At 33.7% G+C, this 22,267-nt stretch overlaps 1 protein-coding gene across 3 annotated transcripts in view; it reads right to left on the bottom strand.

The window, feature by feature from the left end:
• Positions 1 to 4,876: 4,876 nt before the first annotated feature.
• Positions 4,877 to 22,267, bottom strand: part of LOC149798486 (uncharacterized) — a 62,200-nt gene continuing 44,809 nt past the window's right edge. For 2 of the 3 annotated variants that reach the window (XM_089963683.1, XM_089963685.1), the window contains one exon: positions 4,877 to 13,971. In XM_089963683.1, the coding sequence (XP_089819809.1) occupies positions 11,735 to 13,971 (2,237 nt within the window). In that variant the 3' untranslated portion in view covers positions 4,877 to 11,734. Of the gene's footprint in view, positions 13,972 to 18,394; positions 20,483 to 22,267 lie in introns of those variants that run through there. The other variant, XR_016422029.1, reaches the window with a different exon arrangement.

Here is a 22,267-nt window from a genome sequence, read left to right as displayed (position 1 = left end):
TGCTGTATATCTGACGGATATAGCTTCATCAATATCAGCTGTTCAGTCGTATTATCGACGGAATGTGACAAGTATTAAGCTGTATTTTCCCTCACTGTTAGGTCTCACTGGATAGTTTCGTATTTTGACACCCCCTAATTTATAAGGTAGAAGGCATGAACCTAATTATCACAAGCCTAGCATTTATAAACTCACACATAAACTAAATCTGTAATGTGGTTGAGATTTACTTTGAGTTAGGCTTGGAAATGGGTTGGCTTGTTGGTGACTGCCTGTCGCAGTTAGATGTCATTGAATATCAAATGTGTTACTTGAACTGCAAATGAGCATCCGACTTCGCTCACGTATTTACGTGTGTCTGCTACAGAGGTAAATATCTAAAAATCTAGATGGTTGAGGAGTGATGAAATATATGCTAATTTGTTATAGTACTAGTGAACTTTATTCATGCATAAGACACATACTGATTCTTTTAGCTGCCGTATCACAGGAAAATATTAAAAATAGCTATTTCCTGTTAAAAATAATTGTAAAATTTAGGGGTTGGTGCCAGTGTTGGTTCAGTATAAAAACCACTAGTTGCATCAGGAATTAACCTGATTGCTGCAGTCAAAATGTCACATCATGCCTTCTACAAAAATAATTAGTTTGTTTTGATTTGTATCTTCAGTGTAAAAGTATTCTCATTTTTCTGCAATAGGTCATTGTTGGATGAAAATTCACCAGAAAAAACTGTCCAGTGAGAACTTAACACCACGGATTGAATCATAGTGGCATCTATTAACCCTTGATGTCCCATTCGTAGCCAAGTATAACCGTGATGGACTCCACTTTCCTCTGTATATAACGCTGTATTTTGAGGGCTGGGTGGATCAATATATCGGTCGCTGACGGTTATTAACTTGTCGACATACATTTTATCGGTATCACCCTGTCCAAACTGCGACGTTTCCTCTGCTTTTCCTCCTGTTAGGATAACGCTGAACGACGCATTTTCCAATGTATCTATTACGTCCCTGTACATTGTACTCTTTATTCTGAAGTCTATCATATGTCGAATGAATCTCATGGAATCGAACAATGAAGAAAATGAATCTCATGGAATCGAACAATGAAGAAATGTACACTGAAAGACGATCAGTATTAGCCATTGTAAAACAGGTTTTGAGTCCATCAGAAAAAGATAAGTCTGGTCCGTTCCGCACTATTTATCTCAACTGTGCAGTCTACCCAGTTGATTCACCTAAATTGCGGAGCTCGAAGTAGGGATATCCTTATATTCAACGAACGCGAAACAACAACATCAACAACAATAATAATAATAATGACAACAACAACAACAATAATAATACTAATAATAATTAACAATAATAATAATAATAATAATAATAATAATAATAATAATAATAATAATTAATAATAATAATAATAAAGATGGTGGTGGAAAATTGAGTAGGATGAGTTTTAGCATTGTGCTGAAACGATATGTTTCAGCAATTAATGAAAATATGCTTTTGTAAAATTCCCTACGAATATAATTTTTCTTCTTTACTACAGTTTTTTGTTTGAACGTCTAGTTTGCATTGGTAAGGAGTTTTGTATTATTACCGCCTCTTCTGCTGTTGCTCTTTATAAAAATGTGTTTTGTCTCACTCTGGTTTGTTGGTTTTTAAAGACACCATGAAGACACTTTTGGCTATATAATGCAGAGATCATGGGAGCTAGGTGCCCTTTCCAATGACGCATATTGCCGAAGCACGCCGGCATGGGCAGAGATAGAGCCTGCAATCGTTGACGAGTCCATACCTTCTACCAACCGAGCTACCATGGCTTCTGAATTTCTTGTATGATTTTGAGTCTTCTATTACTAAGACTTACCACTCTCCAGGAAAGGAATTACTCATGAGATAGTTGGGCATCGCTCACAGTGTAAATGAACACTTTCCCAAAGCATATAATGAATGGTTACTAATTATTGCAAATTACTGATATTTTTTATTGCTTGAAGTAATTTAATTTAACTGTCAAATGAGTTGTTGCTTGCACACTGTATTTATGTTGTTGATAAGAAATATTTGTCTTTGAAAACATTCCTGAATTAAAATCATCCCTCTTTGTACCTAACTAAAAACATCAAGCAATTATCGCTGTTATTTTGATAACAATAGTTACGTATTTTGAAACAAAATGTACTTTACTGAGATTTATTATTTATAAATGTGTCAAGAAGAACTTTTGCAAGTTAACAAACCTTTTAACTTTATGCTCGATCAAATGCAAAATGTGTAAACATACATCTGCTGTCACATAACGCGCAATGAGTGAGATCACGCTTTTTCCGAAAAGAAAGCTTTATACAGATTTGATACGCTAAGGAATTTGTGTATATCCTTATAATGAACATACAAAACTTTAGAAACTAACTCGTATTGCCGTCATAAATATATTGGATGTGAGAATATATCGAGCGGATAAAGGTCATTTTTCATTTGTATGTTACGACCTTATATACTCTGCCTTGTATGCCTAATCCGTATACGATAAATCATTGAAAAGGACGTTTAGAATTGTTTCTTCCTTTGGAAATACAAAGTCAGAAGATGATTCGAAAATATGTGGAAAGAAATCGTAAATATTAAATAAAGGAGAGACAAATATGTTCTGGAACCGAAAATTATAAAGTCGATACGTACTTTTTGGACTTTTGACAAGCCTATATATATATATATATATATATATATATATATATATATATATATATATATATATATATATATATATATATAATATCATGCAAGTTAGATGATAGAGAACTTTTAACTGTTACTCCACGGCGATTCGAAAGCAGGTCCCTGGGTAAACGGCACCCTTCTCCTTAGCTGTACGCACCAGACTACGTTCCATCAGGACTAAGAGCACATCACCAATAAAACCCAGAGAGTGTTGTGAAACTGTATAATCAAGATTTAATTCAGAAGCATTTTAAAACGGTTATGAAGCAAACGGATCAAGATCATATACAAGGAAGGAAAATGAATATGACGCACCAGCAGAGGTCGACTGAATGCGCATATTGATTAGGCAAGTCAATCATGGCTTTAAGCTATTTGATGTTAATGAAAATAGTTATGAATGCTTAGAAGTTATGAGTCCTATTTATGAGGATGGATGTTTACTGAATAAGCTGTGGCAAAAAAATATTTTGTTTGGATAAAAGTGCCAATGGAACAATTCAGTTAAATACGAGTACGATACAATTCAATGCCCTGAATTGCTTTCACTTAAAAACAATTATTGTTGTTCGTCTTTCACTTGTTACAGTTCAGTTTTAAAACTTGTGATTCTTGTTTTGGAATCTTTTTCCGTATCCGTCTGAGAGTGATTAAGGGTGCTGAAGTAACCAAAGTTGTTGAATACTTTACTTTATGCAAGATATGTATTGTGCACAGTGGCTAAAAACAAATGTAGGCAATACAACTAATCGATTACATACTGAGCGACCTTGGCGAGATTTTTGTTTTGTTATAGAGATTAGTTTAAGGTTGCTTAAGTTGATATCAATCAATTCTTATCGTCTCATGATTTTTATACTTTAGCCTCAAATATTTTTTTCCAAGTTTATTTTTTCTTTGTCCTAGATGCAGATAAGTAACAACAGGAGGACGTAAAGATAAAGTATATTATGTGATATTATTGCCATAATAAAATGGAACATTCTCCGTTGTTTTTTAGCAGTCGTCACCTCCGGTTACTATAATACGAATTATTAATGTTGACGCGAAATGTAGTATTTTGCTGCGAATAAGGGATTTTAAATTTAGGGCAGTTAAAAGTTAGCGACTGCTGGCTTAGGTAGGTACAACCAGAAACATGTTTATACCATATTAAATGTGTTTATTGCTTCTCTGACAAAACCTCTCGACTAAGCATCACTAATTAGGATCAGTCAAAATTATAATTTTATCCAACATGTGCAAATCAAGAAGACCAAGGCAAGGAAGCGTATGCTGTCATTTAGTTGATATGTTACTGTGCTTCGTTACAATGATACTATCCAACTGTGTCAAACTGATATCGTCTGATATAAAATACATCATACCAGTGCTATTGCTACATTTGATTAACTGTTGCGTGCTATCATCTCCCGTAGTGACGCCTGGAGTTCACATTACTACATAATGTTTATATGACTTATAGGAAGCAGGCTGTTAACTCATTTTTGGCAGTATTACTGACAATGATCAATACATTATATTATATTATGAAAACTTTAATTTAGTCATTATTCAATTGATGTACAAATAAAAACAATATATACCCTCATTAAGGAAGAACATTTATTTTTGGATGTTATCTATAGTATTTGTTCAGTTATTTTTATCCAGCGTGTGCTGTGTACTGAGACTGTTGAAACACAAATTTAGAGCAAATATATTTAATCTAATAATATATTTTGACGCATTAAATTCCTGAGGTCGCCGTTTCCACGGTCTTAAACGTTATTAAGTCTCTGTTATGAAATGATTTTGCTCATTTATTTCGAGAAATGTTCTGCATCCATGATGAGAGAGAGAGAGAGTCTGAGAGAGAGTTTATGCTCCCTAAAATGGGCGTCACTCTTAACGGATCAGACATACATCCAGTGAAAGGCTGATCGAGAGGGAGGGGTTCGCTGCAAGAAAGACGATCCGATGGGTTCTGGCGAATCGAATTAATTTTATTGAGATAAATGAGATAAATGATTATAAAATTTGGTTATATATATATATATATATATATATATATATATATATATATATATATATATATATATATATATATATATATATATATATATATATATAGTACATTTTCGATATAACAAATACATATAAAATTTTCCTGCAAGCTGACCAACTTCATACAATTCTATAATTTCTGTCTTTTAGAATAAAATGCATACAATTAAATATCAAATAAATTCACGGTAGCCAAAAGTATGTAAAATGTCAACATCTGACACTAATACAACAATAATTTTGTAGAAAAGTATTTTACTGAATTTGAAATACAATGCCAAAATAGTATTCTCTATTACTTAAACAATATTTTATTTCTAAATTAATTATTACTGACCATGACGTTGGTAGTGACATCGTCGTTTACAATAAACAACAGCTTTTTCCATGAAACAAGTAAACTTTACTGATATACTCAACAGAAAAGTATTTGGCTTGCTCAACACACCTGGCTACTGAGCCTAAATGTGCTGACTTAGAATATAAGAAGAAACGTGTTATGCAATGCGAGGGATTTTACAATTCCCAAATAAAAAGCTCAAACTTTACAAACATAATGAATATTTGCATTACAAGAATAAAACAAATTCCATTGAATAAAATTTACTGAAACTTCAGTGCTAACATCTTTACCACTTGAATAGCTTAATATCGGTTATTACATCGAGACAAGCATATTATAGATTCATACCTGCCTACCTATCTACTTAAGTAGCTACCTGCCTACCTACCTACATTTATATATAAAAACTACAAACATAGATACACACTAACACACACACACACATATACATGTGTGCGTGTGTGTGCATGTGTGTGTATATGTGTGTAGGGGAGAAAAGTGTTACATCGTACAGTTAGATATAAAAAAAATCTTACTTCCTTGAGGCTTTGATAAGTACTAAAAATGTCAATATCCAAAACAGCTGAACATTTACATTAAATTACATTCAAATAAATGTTATCAGAACTGTGAATGTTAATTTAAAATGATCACTGCATCAGTCTCTGGACATGCGTTCATCACTCTTTGTACTTGCATTGTGGGGCGAAATACAACATAAAATAAAAAGCGTGGAGTAGAAATGAAAATAGCAAGCCATTTAAGTTCAAGTAACGGATTGCAATGTGTAATATTTTTTTCCTAACAAGCATACCGACTGAGCAATTTAAACTTGCACTATGAGGACATATCTCGATTCGCCTCAAACAACTGCTACATTTTTCCATGAGAAATATGACTCGTAGCCAAGGATTTCTAATTGATGTTAACAATAATAAAACTTAATGTATAAAGTCCAGGATTATCCACGTCCGTCTCATTTTCAAAACAAGAAATGTATCAAATACATCTAAACTAAGTGCAAAAATATGACTGAAGTTCAAAAATAGCTGAAACCTTTCTCAGGTTAATTGAAACGTTTTGCAAAGTTAACAGCAACGACAGCTACTTCATTAATAATAGACTCACCAAGAACATGAACTACTGCTTCTCGTCGAGGCAAGTAGATAGAGGAACTAAACAAAAATGTTTGCAAAGGCCTCCGAAAAATTCCTTCCTCTTTCGTCAAGATTAAAATAAAAAACTAAACAAGAATAAAAGAACAACCGTATCAAAATAAAATGTAACTATTTGCCAGGTTACTGATTCAACAACTGGAAGCCGCTTTCCCGACAACAATTTGATATTATTTTTGGAATTTTTATCTTTCTTCGGTGGACACAAAACCTTTGCTGTGAACTCCTGCTGCGTTTTATTTTCTAAGTAGGTACTCTCTCTCTCTCCTCACTTTCTCTCCCTCTTTCTCTCTCTCTCTTTCTTTCTCTCTCTCTCTCTCTCAGCTTAAGAAGTTGCAGCATTCCGACGAAAAGCAGTTACTGCATATTTATATATGATCATAATTTAATTTAAAGAGAAAAAAGAGTTACCGCAATGATTCGACTCTAAAATGTACTTTGAAGGAGTTTGTCTCCTTGCAGGTACTTGTTGAAAGAAATGGTACCTGTATTGCTTTCGTTGTTCTGGCTTAATCCTCTATCTCCACATTCATATGTAAAACATTAGATAAGGCATAACGCTTTATTATAAACCATTAGATCTCTTTGTCATGTCACTGTTTTAAGTTGAAATTAGTAATTTAACGTTCTTTATCTAAAGGATTATTTCATTGCCCACTTGTTCTATAACTCTGGCATTAGTCATTTCATTTTAATCTTCAATATATTTCATAAATTGTTAATTACTACATGCACACTAAGTCATGTGGTTAATAATTAGGAATTCATAAACTTAAATGTTTTTCTGTTAAGTACTTAGTCTCTTGCATTGAAAACAAAATAAATTATGTCACAAATGGTCATCGATAGACCAAATGGTGATATCAACCATAACCTGTTAATAGTATACAGAAATGTATAATACATGTATATCCTTAATCTGATGTACATTTCCAATACAAAAACAACATACATTCATTAGAGCAAAAATGTTATTAAGACAAAAGTTTTACATATTGTTTCATTCAATAGGAGCTGATACATTTATCGATACTTTATTTATTCGAAGTCTTTCACACTATCCTTTCAAAGTAGGGGGTATATAAACAACTTATGTTAAAGTAACGAGTTTCACAATTTATGGATTCGTAAAAAATACTGACCTAAATATCGTTTTTCTTAAACCTGAAAAATTACATTATTTGAATTTGAGCCTTTCTTGACGGGTCGTTGGCTTAACTCAAATGAAGTATTACAAAATAGAATTGGTGGGCATCACTTTTGTTTATTTTTGTTTCTTCTTTCTTTCTATGTTCGCTTGTACGTCTTCATTGGAAAAAAAAACAACTCAAAGAATGATAAGCAAATACTTTTAAAATGTTTCTCAGAGTAAACATGCAAATTGTCAATGTCCCGAAATACTAATGAGAGTCTTCACGCAATAAAGCCCGCAAAGAGAATTGATGTGTCCAATTTTTCTTGCTTTCTTTGTATAGTTTGCCCAGTGGAAGACGGAGTGCTTACAATAAAACTCCTCTCCTACCCATGGGTTAGGTGTACTAACTAGGCTATTTCAATTAAGGTTTGAAAAAGTCGAGAATCATGATCATCCTTCGTCAGATCATATTCATTTTTCCGTCAAACAGATTGTTTTCCGGGATGAAGTAAGCAGGCAGATTGTGGTTCTCCACACAGGATTTCAGAAAGTATAGAACTTTCATTAGACGATCTAGCAAATGATAGGTCCCAGTTCCTGGTGTGGTGATGTTCTAAGTACCATAGGTCTACAGTTTACATTGTGTACGATGTTAATTAATCTTGGAAATCATGGAGGCTTTCTTTAAGATCTTTTGCTACGATTTTTTTAGCAAAATGCATACGTGTTTTTGTGTCAGGTTGGATAACTGCAAAATTAATTTTTCGTGCACAGTGAATGAGGTACACCATTCCATGTGTTCTGAGGGACTTACCTTGAACCCTTTGGGTACGATATGTCATTCAGAATTTACAATAGCTCTCACGGTAGATTCTGGTGGACATCTATTTTCCCGACATCTGTCCATTCATTTGGACGCCTGTGTGTGCCAGGTTTGGTGGGAAAATGCACATACCACATACTCATGTACACAATGACCTAGCAGCTGCACTGCCGGCGCTGGCATCTGATGATTTTCCATATTTGACGGAAGAATACCCTGCATAAATATCTTCTGCTGAAACTGCTTAAAGACATAACCTGTCCTGATAAGCTGAATTTGCCCTCTCCATTAAAAGCAGAGATTTAATGATTTCTGCATCCTTTAATACCCTTGATGTGCTACTCGTAACCGTGTATAACCGTGATGAACTCCAGTGTCATTTGTGTAGAACACTGTATGTAAGTGATTGGGTGAAATAATATGTCGGCCGCTGACTATTGTTAATTTGGGGATATTCATTGTGGCGGTATCACCCTGTTCTAATTGCGGTGTTCCGTCATCTTTTCCTCCTGTTTGGACCAAGCACACAAGCGGAGACAACAATGAACCTATTACGTCTATGTGCATTGTATTGTTTATTCTGAAGTCCATTATATAGACTAAAAGACGATCCATATTAACCATCTTAAACCAGGTTTTTATTTTATCAGACCAAGGGAAGACTAATCTGTGTTGTTTATCTGAACTGTGATATACATAGCTTACTACCCGGTCGATTTATCTCTGCTGTGGGTGTCCAAATCGGGATATCAATATTGTCATGGAAAAAGAAGTAATAATAATAATAATGATAATGATAATAATAATAATAATAACAATAATAATAATAATAATAATAATAATAATAATAATAATAATAATAATAATAATAATAATAAATTGATCATGATGACTGTTATGGTATTGGTAATCGGAGCATAATGAGAGGATAATAATTTGTTTTTGCAAATAAAGAAAATATTCTTTAGTAAAAACCATAAAATAATTTTCTTTTCTACTATGATTGATTTGAACGTCATATTCGCATACATATATATTTGCAGGTAGTTTTATATTGTTGATCCGCTTCTGTTTTTTTAATCATAAATGTAGCACGATCAATTGTTGGTTTTAGAAAACACCATGAGCGCATTGCTGGCTATGTGATGCATAGAAAATTGGAGCTAAGAGCCCTCTCCGAATCCGATGACACGTTGAGGCAGCCGACGCAGGCTGGAAAGAGAAGGTATCGAGCGGGCGATCTTTGACGATTCTACACCCTCTCCCAACCGAGCTATTGTGGCTCCTTATTTTCTCTTGTGATTTCGATTCTTCTGTTATTTAGACTTTTTCCATTCAAGTGAAAGTTCTACATTATTCACGGTGTAAACGAACGTCTTTTTCAAAGGCGAATAATGAATAGTCATTAATTATTGACAATTATTCATAAAATTTCTTGCACGAGATTAACATTTAACAGTCTAATAAATTGTGGCTTGAAAACATATATGTATTGTTGGGATAATATTTTAATATCATCCTGATAAAGAACTATTTGTCTCTAAAAGTATTCCTGACTAAAATATATTCCTGTTTATTCCTAATTACCAAATGTAGCTATCATAAATATATCTGATAATGATAGTTACGTATTTTGAAAAAAGTAGTTCACTGAAATTCACATACATAATACACCCAATCCAATGCCGACAGTGTAGACACAAGTCTGCTGTCACATAACGCGTCATATCGGGGACTAGAATTTTCCCGAAAGGACGTTGTATACACTGGTTAATACAATACTCTTAATCTTCTGAATGATACATGTTCCTCCACATCTTACACAGTAGCGAGGATCTGATGTCACAGTTTCTTCAAGAAATGACAGAAGCTACATTTAAGGGATGAATTTTCTCCTTACTTAAATCCCATAATAAAGATAGTTTGAACTATTCAATCAGTTTATTATGAAATCACTACTCTTCACCTTTTTAGAACAAAGTATGGTAACGAATAGAGACACGAATAGACAGGGGTACTGAGATAAATGCTTTCTCGGCACTTGTGTTTTGAACCAATGAAGCATGTCTTTGTAATTGCTCAATATAATGGGTATTACATAGCCAATGGATATTTTGTAGGCTCAATGTCCATAGTGTTGGACTCATAACAAGAAGTTGCTGGTTCGATTCCCACTATCAGACCTTCCAGTAAAGGCTGCGGAGGCGTTTATTTAGGCAAGACACGTTTCTACGTTTCTACGCACGGTATTTGATGCGGTATAACATTCAATGAGATGATGTGCTTTAAAACATCAAACTTCCAAATTTTTCTCAGGGCTTGAAGCAAACAGTCAATATAATAAATTGATGCGGTGAAATATGATGACCATTTTAAATAACTTTAACAAACACCAGAGAAGTCCAGTCGTTTGAATATATGCACATCTTCAGATGATTATCAGGACATTTACCACGTTTCGTGGTGATCCGCTGAAATATGTGATACATGTTGTGTTCAGAAGATTCTATCATAACTGAATTCAGCAGCAACCAAACAGAGCCAAAACATTTATCCATATTCCGGTAACAAAGTGAACTGATGATACTGGCAGTTTCAGTTCATGATCACTATATTCGTCGACATGTGCATCTTTGGCTCAATTGGGCAAGCTTCATGGCAATCCATGAAGGACTGTGGGATTAGCTGCTCCAACGAGAGTGTAACTTACACTACTGCATGACAAAACTGCATAATAACGCTAACAAAATTTGTTGATTTGTCGATTTGCTCATCTCCTGGTGTTGATCATGATATTTAAATTTATTTAAGGCAATCGATCAAAAACTCCAAGACTAACTGCACAAAGGAGAATATATCCCAGACGGCAAGATGTACGAACAGAAACTAAGATTATTATATGCCATCGCATCAAGAGACGTGCATAACATAAAGTCAAAGCTTGGAAATGATGCCTGTGTATGAATGCACATTTTATAATCCTTTCCGGCAATGAACTGTACTTGTAATAATAAGCCAATACCTTTTGTGAATTTTTTAAATTGCTCTAGTAAGGTATTTGGATTTGTTTGACGAATGCAATTTGTGGCTGTTTGCATGGAAGCATTAATACGCCTATCGTCTTATTTAAATGATTTCACCTTTAATGTGTTTTATTAGAACACTGAATGAATTATACTCCTTTTTATTCAACTTTCAGATATGTTTGATTGGAGACTTATAGCAAAGATACCAGTGTGTCAACGATTATTCCCTTAAGATAAAATTTCCAGCCCTGATGTTTACTTATTCGACTTAGGCTCAAAAAGACTCAAGTATTCCATTATGTAACAAATATTGAAAACTCCTTTAATAAATAATCAGATGAAAAGCAACAGTGTCCTCTCTGAACTGACGTGTCGTATCGGATGGACCTAGAAATACTATTATTCAAATAAATTGGAGTGAGGTAATTTTCAGCAACAAAGTTCGATAATCACTTTAATTCAGCAAAGCCAGCAAAAGAAACTCACACAGATATTTTAACTTCTTTTGCTGAAAATCGTTTCCTAACTGGAGGCGTGGGGCATCTCTCAGAAGAGAGTGAATATCAGTCCCTTCTGAAGGTTTGATTACAACCAAAACCTTACTTGGCTTGTACTTCATTTGTGTTGAAAGCGCCATATGGACCGATTTTTTAAAGACATTAGTGTCATAGTCTTCATGTGTCAAGTCATCTGTGTCAAAAAGGATCGCAATTACTGAGCTTTCTTGCATACTTTCATCAAGCTCATGGAGTAGTTGACTTCCAGGCATCAAATCAAAACAGGAAGTGATATTCAATTTGGTTAATTCACAAAATGATTGCTTCAGCCTCCGTGTTAAGTCTTGGTTACATTTATTGGCAAGGAAAAATACATGTACCTTCTCTTCGTTGGCGTTGTCCTGATCAGAAAACCTGAAGTCAAATGCATCTCGAAGTCTATTTCCAGCTAAAACTGAATGACCCTTTGCTAGTGCCTCCATGGCTCCATCTACTTGTGCTGTGATAGCAAACTGCTGCTTATTTTTAGGCCAGATGTCTAACAGAATCAGCTGCTTTAAAAGAAGTAGCCCCATATCGAACAGTTTTAACTTAATGAAATGTTCGGCAATCTGTTCCTGCTGATTAGGAGGAATCTCACTTTGTTTTTCCTTAAGCTCATCCATTAATTCAAAGACACTATCACTGTCTCTGAGAAGCTCACACATAGCGATTTCTTCAATTATACAATCTGCAGTCCTTTCGCCCAGCTGTAAAAGATACCTCATTTCTGCAATAGCATCTTTTTGAAGTTTTGTCATGGTCGGCAATTCATCTACAGCTTCGTCGGTGCTATGGTAAGATGGGCTTCTGCAACGAGCATGGCTTGTTCGTAAATCAAAAGACATTTCAATAGCTGATGTAAGTAACTCCTTGGCTCGTGTAATGGTTCCACCATTTCTCGACAAAGCAAGAAGACATTTGGCGTGATAAATATGACAAAAGATCAGTACATCACGGTCCAATTCTGCCGGTTGTATTTCAGTAGTTTGCAGTGATTTATATACCTCATCAAATGCAACGACAGCGTCCTTGAATTGGCCAATGTGATATAAAAACTTGGCCTTGTGTTGCATTGCAGAAAAATTCACCTGGGTTTTGATTGATGAATCGAATAAATGTACTATTTCCAGTATCTCCTCGCAGTAAGGAATACATATTGTTTGATCTTGTCTTGAATTTGTGTTTTGTAAGCGCTGCTTTTTCATAAACTTTTTCACCAGCAGCAAAGCAAGCAATTGGTAAGCTCTTCCCGATTCTTTACGACATAATGACTGTCGCAATATATTCTCACGATCTTCATCCTTACCGGTGTTCTTCAAATTGCGAGTGCACTGCTCTAGTGTAGGTATATCATCTACATTTTGGTTTGCCTTTTCTGCAATGGCAAACATATCATCAGCAGAAAGATTTCTGAATTCTTTTGGAAACAAAGTGTTCCGGAGTTTGCAATGTGTCTGTTGCAGAATTGCTAACTCGGCCCAGGCTCTTGCCCTAAATCTAGGTATTTTGTCTTTCTTGGCCACTTCGGACAGCAAGACAGCACAGCGTTTAACTCGATCGTCTAACACACTGCTGTTCCCATGAGCACCAAGATATCGTCTTATTATCAAACCACACCCATACTGCCACAGAAACGAAGGCAATTCGTCCTCGTCTTTGACTTTATCAAGAACTTCTTCGTACATAGTTTCTGCATTTTTGTAGTACATAAGTCCAAACCGAGCATAGGAGTATGCAATTTCAGCTTTTGCTTGAAGAAGCTTGACCCTATTCGAACATAGTTTCTCAGCCATTTGTACAGTGTTCTCTATTTCTTGGCAATACGTATCACACCTTCCCTCCAGGTGATACAGCATAGCTTTATTTCCAAGAGCGACAATGCTTTCAGGATCCATTGTTAAAGCATTATAATTACAGTTTTCTGCCTCATCGATATTTCTACAAAAGTAATATAGGTACGTGATCAAATTATAATATCGTCTTTTCTCTTCTTGGTAATCATATTCTTGGCATTCAAATTCTCTTTGCAGTTTCTTCAACAAACATTTAGCTCGTGGCTGAGTTAGATGCTTTATTTTTAAATTGAACGATAGTGGTAATTTCTCCAATCTGTCTAATAGTTTATCCTTTGCACCAGCTGCCATACTTCCACCTGAAAACAAGTATTTTGTTAAATACTATTTTATGCAAGAAGGGTAATGCTTACGATACATGATTTCATTTGTGTTTACCTCGGTCTACTTTACATGCTAGTATATTAACTTTCAAAGACATTAGTTTGGGGTGATGCTGCTCTCCACGCACGTGAAGCAGTTCAAAACTGAGATTAACAGCCGCTGCATACGCAGGTGGTCTGTTTTGACTGGGATTAATACTAAAAGTGAGTGCACTATGAATATTATTCTAACGGTCTGAACAGAAAGATAATTCTAAATAAATTTGTTAATTAGTAACAAGAGTTCAGATAACCTGTATGTATAATGGCGTGGACTCTGCAGAATGATTCATGTCTACATAGGGTTATTTTCTGGCAGCAGCCATGTTTTAGTTAATAATTCGAGACATAAAATCCGTTTACCATAAACTTTTTTGACTATATTAACCCTTTGACCCAATAAATCTTTTTGAGACTTTAAACATTTCACATAGGGTTTTCCATTACCTACCTAGAGTATGTCGTATTGAGGTCAACTCGAACGCTGTTACTAAGCTTCCACCCCATTGAGATTAGTCACTTGCAACACTGTTGACTTTCTCCCAATGTCCAGTGTCGTGGCGTCACCCATGTTATTTTCCCTTTTGGTCCCAAGTGATATTCCGTGTTAATTCCATGTTAGGGTCTCATAAGCCTCTTTGGGTCTCAGGTGTCACATATAACTACTGACAGTTTTATCTTGCTTCATCACGTTTTCATTTGAATCTTGCTACCCACCCAATCCAAACCACATCATAATAACCAACGATGATTTAGGATTTTTAAATAAGAAAGTATCAGTAGATAAATAATATGAGACGATATTTGTACTTCGTAGCGTCACAAATGTATTAGATGTTAAAAAACAAAACTTTCTGTTTTCTATTGACATCAGCTAGAAAGGAATCACTGTCGAACATGAAAAGTATTCATGAATGCGTAATCTTAATTAGCTATTACTATTTCTCCTGCAACAACCGATTGCAGAACATACGGAAAAAGATTAAATCGTGACCTCTTCTTTTCTTTATTACTAATTTAGTATACATTCAACAAATTCACTTAGCAAGTTATATTAACAGAAAAGCTTCATGAAGAAAATTATCAATCAATCTAATGAATGTCTATGTTGAACATTTTTTAATTTTTAGAATGTGAGGGTAGGCGTGGGCGTTTATTAAGTACATAGTATGCTACAATAAAGATCATTTATTTGTAAATTACTTTGACACAAGTTCAAATTAAATGAATGTTAATAATATCGTGGTCATGATACATGCTTTATAATTAGATAATCAGAACTCGTTTGCAATTATACGTTATTGTGACCGTTTGTAAATATATACTCATGGTTTAGCCCGATAATCTCCCAACCGAGCAAAATATCATATAAAAGTTAAAGTTTTTTCTTTGCAGGGTAAACCCTACCCATGCGAAATTATTTTACTTCTTAAAAATCGCTGAATCTGACCAAATTTGAAAGAAAGTTTCATTGCGAGATTCAAACTTATATGTAAGCACATTGCCATTTTAAAGGCTGATTTATTACGCAAGGTTCCGTGTGTGTGTGTGTGTGAGATTTTATATTTTTCTTTGGAAAGTTACTTTAAAAAACGTGATATGAATTGGTCCTCCTCACTCAAGATCCTAACTGATGGTACGCGGAATTCTTCCTGGGAAAAGTTTCAAAATGAAATTTAACTTTCAGTCGTTAAAGAATACCTATTCCAAACAGAACAACCATTTTCCTGAAAATTCAGTATTTGCATTATTGGACCAGTGAGTATATGAAACTTTCAACTTTCCGAAATGTTAAATTAAACATTGCAAGGTATATATCGCATACCATAATCAGTAACATAAAAACGGTTGCGCATTACCTTGACTAGGATATGATCGTAATGGCTGATAAATGAAAACAAATGAAAAGAGCACAATGGTTAAAAGCTAGGTTATATTTTCACACATTCACAATGAGGTAACGTGCCAATCATTGACTAACACCTTCTCCAGCTAATAAGTGCTAAGAAAATGGGGTAAAAGAAACTATGTATAGATGACAGTACCGCCTCGATATCCGTAGCAAATATTCCAGTTTTGAGGGATGTATTAAGGACGGGATACACAATTAACTTCCACAACTATTTAAAGACATTTTCTACCATCTGAAATAAATGTCGACCAATATATTTGCCATGTCTTTGAATAGCATTCTTCTAAAATTTCCAGGGATTATTCTACACATTAACGTATCTATACTGAATTGTTACGACATCTATTAATACAACTTATATATTTTTTCTGGATAGATTGGATTAATCGCCGACGAATTAGGATAGCTACAGGTTTAATACTTTCTTGGGTCAATATTCGAGCTTTATTAGTTAAAAAGGAATAAACCAGAAGAATGTCAAATGATCATCGAATTAGCTTCTTAACAAAATTCCTGCGTGTTCCAAAGAGACAAAATAGTATTAAAACATACATTTTCGATCCGTTCATCTACATATGGGAAGTAAAGACCGCTATCAATTAGATTCAAACCTTCCTATTGTTTCGTAATACTCTCTTCACTAGTATAGGATACAATCACCGTTTTCTCTCTTTCTGTCACTGTTCTATTAAGAAAGCAAGCCTCCAGATATCATTCAGTGCCCTTAATTGCTTTCATCTTAGAAACAATTCCTTTTTGTCGTCTTTCAATTGTTGCAGTTCAGTTTTAAAACTTGTAATTCTTGTTTTGGAATTTTCGTTCCGTATCCGCCTGAGAGTAATTAATGGTGCTAAAGTAACCAACGTTGTTGAGTACTTTACTGTATGCAAACTATGTATTGTGCACAGTGGCTAAAAACAAATATAGGCACTAAAACGTTTCAATTACGTACTGAGTTCACACTTAATTTTTCCTTGGCAAGAAACACTGATTTCTGTTTTGTTATAGATAATAGTTTAAGTTTGTTCAAATTGACATCAATAAATTCTTATCGTCTCATAATGTTTTTATACTTCAGCCTCCAAATATGTTCTTTTCAAGTTCATTTTCTCTTTATCCCTCATGCAGATAAATAACAACATGAGGACATACAAAATAGTATATTATGTGATATTATTGCCTCAATAAAATGGAAAATTCTCCTTTCCTTTTTAGCAATCGTAGCCTGCAGTTACTATACAACGAATTATTAATGTTGACGCGAAACGTACTAATTTGGCTTCGATGAAGGGATTTCAAATTTAGGACAGTTCGAAGTTAACGACTGCTGGCTTAGGTAGATACAACCAGAAACATGTTCTGCCATATTAAATGTGTTTATTGCTTCTCTGAGAAAACCTCTCGACTTCACATCACTAATTAGGATCAGTCAAAATGATAATTTTATCCAACATGTGAAGATCAAGAAGACCAAGGCAAGAAAGCGTATGCTGTCAATTAGTTGATATATTACTTTGCTTCGTTACAATGGTAATATCCCAACTGCGTCAAACTGTTATCATCTGATATAAAATACATCATACCATTGTTATTCCTACATTTGATTAACTGTGGCGCGCTATTGTTTCCCATAGTGGCTCATTGCGTGCACATTAGTACATAATGTTTAAAAGGCTGTAGAGGAGGCGGCCTGTTCAAATAACTTTCGGCAGTATCACTGACATTGATTAATTAATTATATTATATTATTATGACAACTTTAATTGAGTCATTATTCAAATGATGTACAAGTAACAACTATAAATACCCTGATGAAGGAAGAACATTATTTTTGGATGTTATTTATATTATTTGTTCAGTCATTTTTATCCAGCGTGTGCTGTGTACTGAGACTGTTGAAACACAAATTGAGACCAACTCTATTTCATCAGATAATATATTTTGACGCATCAGTTTCCACGTTCTATACGGTTATAAAGTCTCTGTTATGCAATGATTGTACTGAAAACTGTTCTTAATCCATGATTTGAGAGAGAGAGAGAGACAGAGACAGAGACAGAGAGAGAAAGCGAGTTCATGCTCCCTAAAAGGGTGTCACTCCGAATGGAGTATACCTACATCTAGTTAAAGGCTGATCGAGATTTACGGATTGGCTGCAAGATAGACCAGGCCCTGTGTTCAGGCGAATCAAACTAACTTGTATTGAGATAAATGAGATATATATATAACCAAATTTTATATATTATTCATCTCATTTATCTCAATAAACAGTTCATTTTAGATATAAGACATACATATAAAATAAAACGTTTCCTGCAAATTTACCAGCCTCATACAATTCTGTAATTTATATATATTTGAATACGATGCATATAATTAAATATCAAAGAAATTCACGTTATCCAAAAGAGTGTAAAATGTCAAAACATGACACTTATGCAACAATCATTCTGTAGAAAAGTATTTTGTTACTGATTCTGAAGAACATAAATAACAAAATATTATTCTCTGCTATTTAAACAATACTTTATTTCTAAATTGGTTGTTACTGATCATGATGTTGATAGTTACATTGTCTTTTAAATAATCAACAGCTTTTTCCATGAAACCAGTAAAGTTTTACTGATATGCTCAACAGGAAAGTATTTGGCTTGCTCAACACACCTTGCTACTGACCCCAAATTTGCTGACTTAGATTATGAGAAGAAATTTGTTATGCAACGCGAGGGATTTTACAATTCCCAAATAAAAAGCACAAACCTTACTAATATAATAAATATGTGGACTACAAGAATAAAAAGTTGCTTTTTATACAATGTACCGAAAATTCAATCCTAACATCTCTACCACTTCAATAGCTTGGTATTGATTATTACATCGAGAAAAGTATATGATAGATTCATACCTACCTACCCATTTGTTATACAATACATACCTACGTACATAGACACCCCCACCCCCATATATATAATATAATATAATATGATATAATATAATATAATATAATATAATATAATATAATATAATATAATATAATACAATATGATATAATATAATTTATCGAATTCCTTTTAGTATGGTAACCCCAGACAACTACTGATACTTTATTGAGACATCTTTTGCAATAAACATGATCAAATTTATGATGGAGTCAGACCTTGGTATGAATAATGTGCACATCTTTTCGAAATGCAGCAGTAAGGTATCACCTACGACAATAAATCGAATGACCAGGAATCATTTAGATTCACCCGAATGCTTCACGGCGGTGGAGATGTAAATATTGACTTCGACGTATTTTTTTTATACGTCTATTTCAGTACTTGCTTGCAGTCACTGATGGGCATTGAAAAATGTCATCAAACTTAATGTATCCGTGCAACTTGAATCATAATTAGTTTATCATTCTTCAATGAATGCAGGGATTGCGGGATACTATTGAGACAGTTCTCTTCAATTATTTACTATACACGTTTGTACAAAGCGACTTGATCACTTGAAATTCTTGTAAATAATGTTTACTGGATTTTGTGTATATATATATATATATATATATATATATATATATATATATATATATATACCACCATATCGAGGCCAATTCTGCGCAACGATACGTCATTTCTGTAAGCATTGGGTCACGTGTTATTTGGGTTTAAAATCCATTTTGTATCAAGGAAGGACGCTCGTACTTCAATTAAGAAAAGTGACATTCATAAAGTGTGTATAAATATCCCAAATTTAGTCTCAAAAAGCACATGAAAATGTGATTTCTAAAGGGCAACATGTAGATCCACTCAATGACCCTCTTGAACCTGTAACCCAGAAAATCCGATTTACTATGTATCTTTTAGAATCATACAAATAAATACGTTATATAAAAGATGGAAATGTATACCGTAAAACAATACTGCATTTAAATCCAAGTTTCCATTTTTGCAAGACGTTGCTCCATACGTACAAAATCGTCTGCTACCCAACGTGTCAGCTTACCGCTAGAACATAAATTATCAAGAAATTCACCGGCTTATAGTCTGTTTCTAAATTCTTTAATAATTTTTTCCCATCAGCAGGACGTTGTAAACACATTACATCCTATTCATTGTTGTTTCTCTTCCACATAATAGATTATTTTTTATAAAAAAAGGATTTACTAACTTTTTACAAGATCGGTTTTGTTTGCTTAATATATATTGCCATTTATTGGCATTTTTAAGTTGAATTTTGTAAAACTAGATATAAACCTGACCTAATTACTCGACTTAAATGCTGACAGTCACAGTCCAAAGTAATGCTTTTCATTTATATTGCCTATTAATAAATATCACATCTTTTCAACGCTGTGCGAAGAATAGGCCGACATATCGCGAGTCATGAAAATACTGGGGTGGTATCCCCTGTGTCGAAAATTAATATTTTTGTTAAAGAATATTCTGGTGACAATTGCCTCTTTTGCAATGGTAATCATCGCTGTATTTTATTTTCGTCAATCGGTCGAATTCTATATGCGCTTTATTCAATATTGAAAACGGAAACCTTAAATGTACAGAAATGCCCGATAGCATTATATTTATATATATATATATATATATATATATATATATATATATATATATATATATATATATATATATATATATATATATATATATATATATATATATATGTATATATATATATATGTATATATATATATATATATATATATATATATATATATATATATATATATATATATATATATATATATATATAACCTACTAAAACCTAAATAAAATATATTGTCTGTGTTTGCTTCCCGATTTGTAATGGAATTACTTTTACACTATAAATGATGTACAACATGAACCTTGGCTAGCTATGAATACAAACTGGTGTACGGTTTATTTTTGCCTTTTGTTAATTGGAGAAGCTATATGACACAAATAATAAGAAAGAAATAAAATATCGAAGCTAGGTCATTGCGTAATCAAGTTTACTACTAGTGACAAAACGGTTTGATCATTCAGTTAGATCTTTTGTCTTTCTTCCCTGAGGCTTGGAGAAGTGCTAAAAATGTCAATATCCAAAAATTAAATTATATTGACGTATTCAAATAAATTTTATCACAACTGTGGAACTTTGTTTAGCATGATCTCTGCATCACTCTCTGCACTTGTGTTGTGGGGCGAAATACCATATAAAATAAAAAGCGTGGAGTAGAAATGAAAATACCAAGCAATTTAAGTTCAAGTATCGGATTGCAATATCTAATGTTTTTTCCTAACAGGCATACCGACCGAGCAATTTAAACTTGCACTATAAGGACATAATTCGATTCGCCTCAAGCGACTTTTAAATATTTCCATGAGAAATATGACTAAGGTTTGTAATTGATGTTAACAATAATATAAATGAATGTATAAAGTCCAGGATTATCCACCTTTCCTCATTTCGAAAACGAGAAATGTATCAAATACATCTTAACTAAATGGAAAAATATGACTGAAGTTCAGAAATAGATGAAACCTTTCTCAGGGTAAATGAAAGCTTTTGCAAATTTAACAGCTACGACAGCTTCGACATTAATAATAGCATCACCAAGAACACGAACTACTGCTTCTCGTCGAGGCAAGTAGACAGAGGAACTAAACGAAAATGTTTCCAAAGGCCTCCGAAAATTCTTTCCACTTTCTTCAAGATTAAAACAAAAAACAAAACAAAAATAAAAGAACAACCGATTCAAAACAAAATATAACTATTTGCCAGGTCACTAATTCGACACTGGAAGCTGCTTTCCCGTTAACAATTTGATATTATTTTTGGAATTTTGATCTTTCTTCGGTGGACTCAGAACTTGTATTGTGAACTCCTGCTGCGTTTTATTTTCTGAGGAGGTACTCTCTCTCTCTTTCTCTCTCACTCACTCTCTCTCTCTCTCTCTCTCTCTCTCTCTCTCTCTCTCACCGCTTACAAAGTTGCAGCATTCGCTCGAAAAGCAGTTACTGCACATTTATCTTAGATCATATAATTTAAAGACAAAATAGAGTCATCGCATTGATTCGACTCTAAAATGTACTTAAAAAGAGTCTGTCTCCTTGTAGGTTTTTGTTGGAAGAAATGATACATGTATTGCTGTCGTTGTTCTGGTTTAATCTCCACATTCAAATATAAAACATAGATAAGGCATAAAGCTTTGTTATAAACCATTAGATCTCTTTGTCATGTCACTGTATGAATTTAAAATTAGTAATTTAACGTTCGTTATCTAAAGTATTATTTCATTTCCCACTTGTTCAATACTTCTGGCATTAATCATTTTATTTTAATCTTCAATATGTT

Source organism: Sinohyriopsis cumingii, chromosome 6, assembly GCF_028554795.1.
Source record: "Sinohyriopsis cumingii isolate HCF-2022 chromosome 6, ASM2855479v2, whole genome shotgun sequence".
Classification (NCBI taxonomy): Eukaryota; Metazoa; Mollusca; class Bivalvia; order Unionida; family Unionidae; genus Sinohyriopsis; species Sinohyriopsis cumingii.
Note: the sequence above shows the minus strand (reverse complement) of the source record. Positions and strands in the feature narration are given on the sequence as shown.